Here is a 13809-nt window from a genome sequence, read left to right as displayed (position 1 = left end):
GAGGCATTACTTGTTCTGCTGCTACTCATGCCAACAATAATTAATATAATTAAATGTCAAGAGTAATTACTGCAAGATGCCTGGTCATTTTTACAAATCTTGGCAAACTCTCAGATACCTGCTGGTTATTAATTTACTACCAGATGGAAGCGCTGTGGTTCAACATTTTTGCGTTTAATTGATTTTTGGTCTGTTGAATGATGTGGAAAACATAAGAAGAAAGTACAAATGCAGTTCATGAATTTGATCAGTGAAATTGGTAAGCTTACAACATGCTCTCTCAGAATTTCAAATTTTTGCATAAGTTTACAAGCTAGTTTACTACATTTCTGACCTATCTTTTCTTTAAATCAACCTGTTTGGATATGTTTTTACATACTTTTGTGGCAGGTGGGACTTGAATCAAGTGCTTCAGATCTAGAATTAGGGACACTATCACTGAGCCACAAGGAGTCGTTTAATATTTTAATAAGCTTAGCTGGATACATTAAATTTACAAGATGCCAGTTATGAATGATCAGTGGTTAACTAAATATTGGAGTTTCATTTATCAACTAGCAGGCTCTAAAAATTTAGAAAACAAAATGTGTTTATCAGTTATCTATTTCAATGGTAACCTGGGATACTGCTAAAAACCATTTAAAATCAAGTATTTTGTTTACCCATTCCAGGCACTGAGGCAGCTGGAGGCATTGTCCGCCTCCCAAGGACAGGTGTGTGTGAAACTGAATGAAAAGTCTTTTCTGGTGGGCCACCAGGAGCTGATGTGCTCTGTTGAACAGGCGTGGTAACTAGCAGAGGTCGTGGACTTCCCTGGTTGACATTTTGTGGAGTGGATGGAACTTGAGCTTTCTGAGTTGATGATCTCTGACGAAGCTCTGGAGAGGAGAAAAATCAGAGTTATTCTTAACAGCACCAAAAACAGCACAATCTCAGCACTCGTCACAGAAGTAATATCTATTTGTGAATAAACCAATTCACAAGAATTCAACTGCTGAGTTTTTAAAACGCACTAGCACATAAATGCTGCAATGTTCAAAATTACCACTTCCATATTCCTTTCGGACGGCTCTTACCATTGGGCCCACTAAATGTATGCTTCAAACTTAATTATTCTTAAATTATAACCATATATTAATAACCAAAATTTTAACATAAAAGAAGCTTGAAAACAATTTTATTTTGCTGCCTTACTAAATCAATTTTGAGGAATTCATGATAATAGATAATTATATGAATGTCAATATTATGTGACAAATATTTAAAAATTCCTTCTGCAAATAGGACTCATTTAGTTTGGAAAACTTGGTCAGCATAGACAAGTTGGACAAAAGGGTCTGTTTCCATGCTGACGGCCAAATAAGGGTATAAATTAATATATTCATTTACTTTCTACAGACTGAGATCTGTTCAGGAATAAACCTTGAAACTGCAAAAGAAAATTACATACCTTGATTATGGACTTATGTTTATTTTAAAGATAATTTAATTCAAACTGGGCAATAGTAGTCAAACCATGACTAAAAGGACGATTTTCATTTTACCCTATGAATGCAGAGCAATTTAACTGATTAGTGAACTAGATGAAACTTCTCCAGAAAATCTTGGAAGCTGGTTTACAAAGAATGATCAGTGCAGTCTACAGAGAGGTGGAGTCATGACCTGACACCGTACAAGACAGCCTAATTCAGACAGAATCCAGGTTAGGAGGGATGAACTGGCTCCCCTTTTTTTTTAAACACACTCCTCCTCTCCCTCTTTTGACTAGTTGTAACAAGGTTAATCTAGTAAGGAAAGAGATCTTATCTTTCACCGAAACCAAAATCAGCTTACACTTTCTTCAACTGACAAAAACAGCATGCTTATTCACCACATATGAAGGCAACACAGGCACACACACACTAGAAATAGTAGCTCAAAAAAAAGTTCTGTTTAAAAGTTACGAATTAATCTCCCAATTGATTGGGAACTGCAGATAAAATTATGTTTTCATTATTAGGTTGCACTGGTATCGTTGATATGGGCATTTGAATAGTCAATATTTGAGAATCTTGGTTGTGTAGACTGATTTTTTTTGTATTGATTCCTTTAACAGGTAGTAGTTTCTTTTAAAAGAATACATTCTGAAACTAAGGGTTAAAAAAACATCTCTAAGATTTCAGAGTTCCAAACTATCATAACAGTGGAGAGCTAAAGACAACAGTGCTGGAAATCCACAGCTTAGTACCTAGATGGCAGACAATAGCCTTGAAAGATGAAGGAAATTTTTACAAGAGGTCGAAGTTGTAACAGGCTACAGTTGGAGCAATTGTGATAGGGGATTCCATTGCAATGGGAATAGATAGACATTTCAGCAGCTGTAGAACCGACACCAGAATGGTATGTTGAATCCCTGGTGTTAAGAGTCAAGGTTGTCAGTCAGCATCTGCAGGATCTTCCAAAGAGGATAGCGAACAGCCGGAGTTCATGTTCCATGTCAGTACTATTGAGGAATGAAGTCCTGCAAGCAGTATTTAGGGAGCTAAGAACTAAATTAGAAAGCAGAACCTCAAGATAATGTCAGGATTATTTTCAGTGACATGTGACAGCAAGGTCAAGAATAAGAGTAGACCAACCGAATGCGTGGCACAAGAGATAGCGTAGGAAAGAGAGATTCAGTGGAAGACAGGATCAAAGCTATACTGGTTGCACCCCAGTAGGCCCAGGACTATTTTCCTTGCAGGGCTTTTAAACTTGAGTGACAGGGGCATGGAGCTGAGCTGGCTTACAAAATGGAAATAAAAATGAAAACGAAACAGAAATGAAAACAAAAGTGAAAGACAGATAAAGAGATAGCAGCAAATAAAGTTTAGAGTACAAAATGAGAGTACAAAAATGTTTTTAAAAGAATCAATTTCCAGTCTGCATTTTCTATTATAAATCTCATGGTTGCAGGATTGTTACCTTTATAAATTGTACTTTCAAGGTAAAAGGAAGAATACAATGTAATCTGTTCTGAAGTCTGCCTGCAGCAAGCTTGGGTGGTTTAATTGTTACAGTAGATAATGCAAGGTGTCGGAGATTATGGGCCAAGAGTGAGGAAAAAGATAAATGCTATTTTCTTTCTAAATTTCCCATCAAATATTTAGGTCATGTAATTCATGCTAGGGGACTAAGTAACCTTCAAAAGTAAAAGCCATAAATGAAGAATCAGCACCTAAAAATGTGAACCAACTACAATCATAAAAACAGAAGTTGCTGTAAAAGCTCAGCAGATCTGGCAGCATCTGCGAAGAGAAACCAGTTAACATTTCACATCCGAGGTGACACTTCCTCAGAACAGATGGTAGCTGGGAAAATGTTGGTTTATATGCAGAAAATCAGGTGAAACAGGCGTTAAGAGGTAAATGATAGGTGGGGATAGAGCCCAAAGACAGAGACGATGTTGGACAGACAAAGGAGTGGATAACAATCTGTTTAGGAGAGTGACTAGATGTTATTAGAGACTGTTAGTGACTAACGATAGGTAGTGTGTAATGGCAGATTGAGAGATAACAAGGCCTGTTCTGTGGGGTAGCGAGATAGGGCCTGAGCTATCTCGTATCCTAAAATTATTAAATTCAATATTGCGTCTAGAGGGCTGCTGGTCTCCAAGCAGAAAAGCAAGTGTTGTTCTTCCAGCTGATCTTTGATCATTTTTGGGCTTGCTGAATTCTTCTGCAAGTTTGCTCCAAATCTTGCAACCATTCTCTAGTCATCGCACAATTTAGTATGGCAAAATAAAAATTGGAAAAGATCAAACTTGAAAGTGCCCTTATATAAGCCAAAGAGGTTTTAAAAAGGTCAGAAATCCTCATCCATTGTGACTAAGTGTTACTATTGCAACAAGCATGGGATGTTTCACTGTATGGACATTTCATAGCAAGATCACAGGAACAATTCCAAAATTGAAGTTACATGTCGCAGAGAAGCTATCTGTTGAAGCAGGATGCCTCCTATGAGGAAAGAGTGTTATCATTCCACCACAGCTATGAAAACGTTTGTTAAATCGACTACACAAACGTCAGTCTGGAATTGTTACAATGAAGGCAATAGCAAAAGCTGTTTTTGGTGGCCAGGGCTTGACTCTGAAATTGAAAAGTATACATGTAGCTTGCACAAGAGTTCACAACCTACTTCCATGAGCATCATTAAATTCGTGGAAATAGTCGGAAAAGCCATGGCAAAGAATCCATATTGGCGAGGTCAGACTTCCTGAACAGCAGATTTTCTCAGTGCTGACATACATACTAAATGGCCTGAAGTCACCATTAAGACATCATCTTCAGAGAAAAACCATTGAAAGGCTGCAGGAGATCTTTGTGATGTTTGGTATCTGAAATAACTTGCTAGTGATAATGTTCCACAGTTTATATCACAAGATATTTTGTATCGAAAACACCATCGAATTCAACATCTGCAATTCACTCCTTTTCACCCAGCCACACATGTCTGGCAGAAAGGTTTGTTCAAACAATGAAACATTCCTTAAAGATAACTTGAGAAGACTAAGCCAAATTCTGTTAATATACCAGAATACAATCCACTCAATGGTTCAAAGTTCCCTGCCATTTGCTCATGGTAACACACAAGTTGCACATGGTGCTGGTTGGCTGAAACCACCCTGACAAAAGGCATTGTTGTCAAGAGACAACAGAATCAGGTTTTCCAATGACAGAACAAGGCTGAATACCACATTTTCCAAAAGGCTAAGATGTGTTGGCGAGGAATTACACCTCTGGGCGAGAAGTGGGTATCAGCCATCACTGTATTACACACTAGTTTAGATTCTTATCCCATATTGACGAGAGACGGCTGGGTGGAGTTTGCATGCCCTCCACTGCATGGGTTTCGTCCAAGTGTTCCAGTTTCCTCCCACAGTTCAAAGATGTACAGGTTACCTGGTTTGGCCATGCTAAATTGTCCCAGAGTGTCCAGGGATTCCTTAGATTCTTGGCTAACAAGAGAGTCAAAGGTTGTCAGGGATATTGGAGAAACGTGAAATTGAGGACCAAGCTCAGACCAGTTGTGACGTTATTTAAATGGTGGACCAGGTGCAACTATCTAATGGCATGCACCTGCTCCTAATTCATGCCAGTGTGCATGGTTTCTGGGAACTAGAAAACCTGACCAACAGGACAAGAGTGTCTAGGCCACATCATGAGTAGGTTTAAAAAGAATACAAAATAATACAAAGCACTACCAATATCATTGGATCCAATGATACTTTCCTTGTAACAACTGCGACTCAGATATAGCACCCTTAATGTACTAAAATGCATCATGACATTTCACAGGAATGCCTTTAAACAATATTTGAAACCTGAGACTGGTTTACAAGGTCAAATATTCAATTGCTTAGTCAAAGAGGTAAATTTTAGAAAAGGAGATAAGATGGGTGGAAAGGTTGATGGAGGGAATGTCTGTGCTCAAATCGGGTAACTGAAAGCATGGTTGCCAATAATGGACTAATTAAAATCAGGGAGACACAAGAGGCCATACTTTGGAGAATTGGAGTGGGAGAGGTTACACGGATAGGGAAGGGTAAAGCCATGAGGGACTTGAAAACAAAGATGAAAACTTTAAAACTGAAGTAATAAACTGGGTTCTTATACAGGTCAGTGTGTTTGGGCTAATGAGTGAAAAGAACATGGTGCAAGTTCAGATACAGCAGCAGAGTTTTGTTTAGGCTTGAGGTTATGGAATGAACATGTCTAGAGGTAACAAGGGTATTAGTAATGGTTTCAGCTGCAGATGAGCTGAGACAGAGCAGTCAATAATCACTTGTGGTTCAACATTTAGTTAAACAAAATCACTGCTGACAACAGATGACATGCTGTTTTACAAGAAAAAATATTATGTTCATTTCTTAAAAAAAAATCAAATAACTTGCTTTTATTCCCTATCTTTGCATTCCATTTAGATAAATAAATCTGTAACATATGTTATTAATAATATGAAAACTATATTTGGGGACTTAGTAGAAAAGAACAAACTGCCAATTCTTGCAAATAATAGCTTACCTTGACCAGGTCTCGGAGTGGCTGGCATTCCAGAGGTCATCTGGTCAAGTTCCTACCAAAGAATCACCAATATGTAAATTAAGTATATAAAATTATACCAGGTATTCCTCCAGAAATCTTGCACATAAATCAAAATTGCATCTTTCATACAAGATACAGCCAAAAATCAGAGAATTGCAATTAGTTGGTCTAAGCTAGATTGAAACCAGATGTAAAAGTCAATAGATATTATACGGACTTGGCGCACTTGCCCCTTTGAACTGCTAGGAAATTAATTATTTCAACAAGTGCTTAGCTCAAGAAACTAAGAAAAGCAAACAGCTTCAAAATATTGCAAGTTTCCAGTTCTAAGTTATTTTTTCAAAGATTTGAGTACAATCTGGTGTGTCTGGTTAAAACAAGTCGAGGAGTGTTAAAACAGTGTAAGGTTACATGCTTGAGACACAAACAGACGGAGAGTAAACAAGGAGGGAAAGCAGGATTTTGCTTCACAATCAATACCAAGGAACCATGGTGAGAATGAACATGGCATCCCATTGTATTGCTGTAGCAGCGCAACTTTAAATTAGTGATGCAACATTTAAAGAAAAACCTTGACATATTACAGAATATATATGTATGAGATATTTCCAAATGAGGACCCATCAAAATGATAGCTAGTTTTCGCATTCATAGGCCTAGGAACCTGTCTTTTCCCTAGTGGGCAGGTGTTGAAATACAAAAGAACCCCCAAGGACATCCCAAAACATTGCACAGCCAATGCAGTACAAAGAAGTCTGGACTTTGAGAACATATCATTGAGGCCTTTAAAACATGAAGGAAATAAACTCTGTTTCTTTAAATAAACGTTTGAGGAGAAGACGAGGTAGCAACTGGCATAACAGAGTTGGGCTAGATGCGAGGAAGTTCAGTTTTGTTGTCTGTTCTGGACGTGTCGTTATTAATGTCTTAATAAAAAAATTAATAAAGTATTAATGTTCACACAGGAACTAAAAGTAAAACTGATTTTAATCATGACATTAACTGCCTTTACATAAATCAGATTTTTAAAAGCAATGAATAGATTACACAACGATTGGATAAATGCATACCACTTCAACTGATGTAAGTTATACATTTGATGTCCACTTAAAATGGAAGAGCGTGGAATGATTTACTAACAGCTTCTTTACCTCATAACACAAAAGGAAAACAAGTCATTCATCTCACAACTAATTGAGATACTGCCCAGAATAGCTGCTGCACTCTACTGTATTGCAACAGTGACTTCAACTGTAATTAATTGTTTTAAGTACATTGACACATTAACGTGTCATAGAAATTCAGGTATATTATTCCAGAACAAATATTAATTTTTTTGGAATCTTAGGTTGCTTAGCAAAAAAATAAGCTGCATGGATGGTCTAAACACCTTTTTAAGTTTACAGTTATGCAATATTTCTTTAATATAACTCTCTTATCTGAGGACAGCTACTTAATTCTCACTTTAGTTGTTTTGGACTCAATTACATAGACACACCTCAGTGATTCAAATTAGATACAGCAATCAGGATGAGATCTGACTAAGGATCAGTAGTGCGATTGCTGTGTGTATATTTTCTCATATTCGATAATATGATTGTGTTCAACATTGTATTGATTGTTGCTCTATACTGGTAGGCCACACTTAGGCTAGAGTCTACTGAAACACTTCAACCTTGCAACTTAATTTTAATTAATTCAACACCATCCATGAAATGTATGAGTTGATGTTTATATACTTGTGCTGATCAATATTTTGTATTATTGTTTGAAACTAATAATAATGTTTCATCACACATACACCCATATTTATTAAACTAAATTAAATGGGTTATTTTACTTAAAATCCGCAACAATTTTAAACTGCAGAATGTCCAAAAGTCCTTAACTGTGAAGTGAATCATTTGACTGAAAGATTTAAACAAAAAAAGTGACTGTTCCCAATAGAGTAGCCGAATGGTCGCGTGGCTGGAGAAATGCATCGAGTCATGAGTACAAAAAAACTGCAATTTTAAGAAAAATGTATGTGCTAATATCAGCAATCTGTAGGCTCACACCGGAAAAGTCGTAAAAATCCAATTAGTTTACTCATGTCCTTTCACTCAAAAAAAGCCAGAAATCCAGCCAGGTCTAAATTTGATTCCAGTCCCCGACTGCATGGATGAATCTTTGTGTCTGTAAAATCACCTCGTAAGTTAGCCAGTTAAAAACACTAAAGTTCAAAAAGAAAATTAAGCAGATCAATTAGCAACAAGCCAGTTATCACTTTCGGGTGAACAAGATAATGGTGGCTCAGTTGTGAACACTGCTGCCTCACAGCACCAGGGATCTGGATTTGATTCCACACTTGGGCAACAGTCTGTGTGGTGTTTGCACATTCTCCCCATGTCTCCGAGTGCTCTGGTGTCCTCTCAGTCCAAAGATGTGCATCCTCGGTGGATTGGCCATGTTAAACTGCCCAAAGTGTCTGGGGATGTGCAGGCTAGGTGGATCAGCTGTGGAAAATGCAGGGTTACAGGGACAGAGTACTGGTAAGGGTCTGGGTGGGATGCTCTTTGGAGGGTCAGTGTGGACTCGATGGGCTGAACGGGCTGCTTCCACAGTATCAATGCTAATGCAGCAATTCCTTGTTCACCCAAAACAAACATTCAGTACTCTGACCAAAGTAGTTTAAGGACAGGTTACAACAACAAATTAAGGTTACTTCAACAGCATCTCCCTTTCTCAACTTCAACAAAAAAGGACAAGAATATAATTGAATACTTTCGGGTTCCACCTGACTCCGACACGTCTCATCAGTCCTGCAACATCACTGGGTCAATCTGCTAGAATTCCCTATCTAACGTTATTTTGGGATTATTATCAGTGGTTTAACAGTTTTAGACAATGTAACACCGCCTCCTCAGACCAGCAAAGTATAGACATAAATACTGACTTCCAGTCTTACAAGCATTTGTAGCATAAATAAAAATGCATCTTTATTTAGTGTATTTGAAAGGCACCAATTACTTCATTTAGAGTCACAGTCATAGAGGTCTACCACTCAGAAAAAGGCACTTTGGCCTAATCGAGCGTGCAGAAGTCAAAAACAACTATTCAAATTCAATTTTCCAGCACTTGGTCCATAGCCTTGTATGCCTTAGCATCACATCATCTAGTGCGCAACTAAATACTCCTTAAAACTTACGAATGTTTCCATCTCTACCACTCTTACAGGAAGTGAGTTCCAGTTGCCCACCACCCTGTGGGTGAAAAAAACGTTCCTACGTCCCTTGCAAACCTCCTGCCCCTTCTCTTAGATCTGCGCCTCTGGTCACTGATCCCTCCAAAGGGAAAAGTTCCTTCCTGCCTGTGCCTTTCATAATTTCATACATCTCAATAATATCACCCGTGCTCCAAGGAAACAGTCCCTATCTATCCAATCTCTCTTCGTAACCAAAACTCTACAAGTCAGGCAACATTCAAGTAGAAGTCTTTTGCAGCCTCTTCAGTGCAATCACATCCCTCCTTTAATGTGGTTTCTAGAATTGCACCCAATTACTCCAGCTGTGGCATAATCAATGTTTTATACGGTTCCAGCATAAACTCCCTACAGTTAAACTTAGTGCCTCAACTAATAAAGGCAAGTATCCAATATGCCTTCTTAACCACATTATGTACTGCTACACTACCGTAAAGGATCAGTGCACATAAGGTCCCTCTGATCCTCAGTGCTTCTGAGGATCCTACCATTCATGATGTATTCCTTTGCCTTGTTGGTCCTACCCAAGTGCGTCATCTCACATTTATCTGGATTGAATTCCATTTGCCACTGCTCAGCCCTTCTATCTGATAATCCAGACTATATTCTCCTCACTACTTAAAACCGCACCAATTTTAGTACTGTTTGCAAATTTACAGATCAACCCCCTTACATGCAACTCTGAATTGTTTATGTATACAATAGGTAAGGACCCCATTTTGATTCCTGTAGAGCCCAGATGGACACAGGTTTTCAGTCACAATAACAATCCATGAACATCACCCATTGCTTCCTGCCACCCAGCTAATTCTGGATCAAATTAGCCAAATTACCTTGGATTCCATGGTTGTTGCCTTTGTCATCAGTCTTCAACGTGGGGCTTTATCAGAAGCCTTGAAGTGACAGATAATTATTCTAAAATGGGAACCACCTGAAGTGTTTGTTTCCTTCATTGAGGCTCATTAGTTTGTTGTATAACTTCAACTAAGACCAGATTTCCTGCATTTGCAATTTAATTTTATTCTTTTTGAATTAGTCTAACAGCTTCATACATAAAATTTATCAGATGTCTGATTCATACTAGCTCATAGCCATGAATCCATAACAGTCAGTATATGAGATAATGATGACTCAATCAACTCTCCAAGCATCCATACTTATATTCTTTAATACTTAAGATTTAAAGGGTTACATGGAATTCTACTCCACTGAATGAATTATTATTTTCTGCTCGTTAATAATTTAACAATTTTACATTTCTTTGCTGAAGTCTAACGATCCAGTATTGGATTTATCCCCCCACAAGCCCCTTATAGCGACTGATATAATCCCAATTTTATTTTATATGCAAAGAGGAGATCTGCAGAGACCCTGCAGATATAGTGAAACTGAAACAGAAGGAGAGTTTTATATGTTAAAGCAATTTGAGGCTGAGAGAGATTATACAGTTCAAATACCATACAAGGGATGGCTCATTCATAACTAGAAGTTCCAGCACAGACAAATGTAACGTGATCATCTTGTGATGTGTTCAATGGGTGGACCATGCTAGATCGACAAGAGATCAAGAATTAAGTAACTGTTTTGGTGTTAGCGGACTGTTTTCCTGGCCAAGGTTTTGGAACTGTCTAAATTATAACATGCAGGATGGAGTGTTTCAAGATCAATCTTTCAGAAGGTCCCAACCTACACAAGGGCCCAAACTAGTGCCGATACTGGCAAAACTATTCACATCATCAGTATTCACTGTCATTATGCCAATGAAACAGGCAGTAACTTCCAAAGTACACATACACAAACAGAATAACACAAATATTCAGAAATTTTCTGTCATTGTTTGCTGTCACTGTTCTGGGGTATGATGCAATGTTGAGACAACATTCCTAGATAGAAATCAATTGAACTGACAGCAATTATTCTTTAACTGCCCATTTATTGTTAAAAGCTCTTGAAAAGGTGACTCATTCTTGAATGATTACAGATGATGGGCTATCACAAACACTGAAATAAAGGTAATGCACATGTTCAAGCGTGAAACACTCTAAAATGTTCAGGACTGCTTCCCAGATCAACAAGTTAAAAACACATTGCTCAATGTTTTTCTGAAAAATAAATGTGGGCAAATTTGATTGTAGAACTAAGAGGTAGTGATGACATATCAGCTGAACAACAAAAAATGACAATTAAGTGTTCAAATAAAAGTTGCTAGACTGCTAAAAGGCAGAAGTTAGCAAGATGACCTGGCCAAAACTAACATGACACCGCCAGTGGGAATGGTCAAAGGAGATGAATAACATCCAAAAGAAATAGTCAAAAAAGGTGAAAGGGTGAAGCAAATTATAAAAAAAAAGATATGCAGAGAAGAAGAAAAAGACTAAACTGAAACTTCAACACCAGGTACATGTTGATGTTGGTGCTCAGAATAGGAAAAGAATTGTTTTAAATTTGTAACATGTATAAAAACGTTAATGGGAAGATAAGATGAAAGAGTGACATAAATGAAAAGACCTCCACTCACTAGAAAGAATTTTCATGTGGATGGTAAAACAAAACAGAAAAAAAAGTCAAGAGACTAGATGACCAGAGTTGACTAATCATAGAAAATGAAAGTTTGGCAAACATATAAAATTACTTCTTTCCAGTAGGAATACACATATACTTTAGGAGGTTATCCAACAATTGTTAGACATAATTGCAGCAAAGAAAATGACTAAAAAAATGTAATAGAAAAAAAGGTGTTTGAACCAGGTGTCACCTACTTCAGGCAGCTGAAAAAAGTCAGAGGGTGGCACCAGAAGCACTAGCTACAATGTTTACATATCACTTGAATGTGCAGATTTCAGCAGGATACCACTAGTCACATCCCACAGATTTGAGCACTTACACATTATTCCAACTTTGTTTCCTGCCACTGAACCAATTTCCTATCCATGTCAGTAAATTGCCTTCAATTCCTTGGGCTTTCATCTTAGCTAACAGTATCTTGTGTGGGACTTTATCTCAGACTTGCTGGAAGTCCATATAAACAATATCCATCAACTTACGTCTGTTTATTGCCTTTGAAAAAAACTCTATAAGACTTGTCACGTATGCCCTACCCTTCATGAATCCATGCTGACTCTCCACGATTAACTGAAATTTTCAAGAGATCAGTTATCCTATCTTTGATTACAAACTCCAACAATTTCCTCACCACAGATGTCAGGCCAACTGGTATGTAATTCCCTGGTTTCTCCCTCTGATCCTTCTTTAAAAATAGTGCGACAAGAGAAAATTTCCAGTCCAGAGGTGCAAGTCCTGAATCCAGATTATGATTACGGTATCAGCAATGTGTTCCCAACCTCCGTTAGCAACCATATAGGGAAGCCATCCGGTCCTGGGGATGTGTCACTCTTCAGTTCCATCAATTTTCTTATTATTTATTGATATAGTTAAGCTAATTTCATTTAGACCTTACCCCGGACCCTCTTAATTGCTTTGGGGCTTTCAGAAAGGTACCCTCCTTTTCTGCTGTGAATACTGAAGCAAAATAATTGTTCATCAAGTCTGAAATTTCTTCATGGTCATTGAGAATATCCTATTCTCATCCTTTTGTAGGTCAATAATACTCTTAACTAAATGCTTTCCTTTTATGGGGCAGCACTGCTGCCTCACAGTGCCAGGGACCCAGGTTCAATTCCACCCTTGGTGACTGTCTGTGTGGAGTTTGCACATTCTGCCCATGTCTGCGCGGGTTTCCTCCGGTTTTTTTCACAACATCCCAAAGATGTGTAGGTTAAGTGGGCTGGCCATGCTAAATTGCCCATAGCATTCAGGAATGTGTAGCTGGGTATGGGTGGGGTGTTCTGAGGGTCAGGGTGGACTTGTTGGACCGATGGGTCTGTTTCCACATTGTTGGAATTCTACGTAACAATAATATCCCTTTTTACTGTCCTTTATGTCCCTTTAAAGTTTCCTGTCATAATCATTTTTACCTGGTCTTATAAAGCACTTTGTGGCCTTTTGCTGGTCACGGTTTTTCCCATTCTGTGGGACCTGTACTGTTCTTTACATTTTAAGAAGCCCTTTTAATTTTATGCTCTTACCTCTTTAGATATCCACAGCTGTTTTATTTTTGTGAGGTGGAGCCTTTCCTTCTGAATAGCATTAAATGTTTCTTTGAACACTATCCACTGTTCCTTGGCTGTTTTACCAATTAGCGGAGCTTCCAGGTTTACTATGAACAGTATCCACCTCATCCCATCTAAATCTGCCTTATTTAAATCCAAAATTCCAGCACACAATCTTTGTTTATCCCTTACAAATGCTACATGAAACTTGATCATGTTATGATCGCCATGTGACAAGTCACTAACTAAATTAGGCTCATTGCAAAATACTAGATCCACCATTGGTTATCCCCTTAATGCATCCAAGGCATACCACTGGATACCCTCTAGAAATTCACAAACTTTCTAGCAGGTACTTGTCTGTCTCTCCCAGTTAAAATTAAAATCCCTCATTAAC

The 13809-nt window shown here is 38.0% G+C and overlaps 1 protein-coding gene across 2 annotated transcripts in view; it reads right to left on the bottom strand.

The window, feature by feature from the left end:
• The window catches only part of LOC125454171 (endoplasmic reticulum junction formation protein lunapark), a 70964-nt gene that overhangs the window by 19775 nt on the left and 37380 nt on the right, over positions 1-13809 (bottom strand). For both annotated transcript variants that reach the window (XM_048534659.2, XM_048534660.2), the window contains exons 8-9: positions 6042-6093; positions 663-878 (exon numbers count right to left, since the gene is read on the bottom strand). In XM_048534659.2, the coding sequence (XP_048390616.1) occupies positions 663-878; positions 6042-6093 (268 nt within the window). The remainder of the gene's footprint in view (positions 1-662; positions 879-6041; positions 6094-13809) is intronic.

The sequence above is a fragment of the Stegostoma tigrinum genome, chromosome 7, assembly GCF_030684315.1.
Source record: "Stegostoma tigrinum isolate sSteTig4 chromosome 7, sSteTig4.hap1, whole genome shotgun sequence".
NCBI lineage: Eukaryota > Metazoa > Chordata > Chondrichthyes > Orectolobiformes > Stegostomatidae > Stegostoma > Stegostoma tigrinum.
This window is presented reverse-complemented; position numbering and strand designations above follow the sequence as displayed.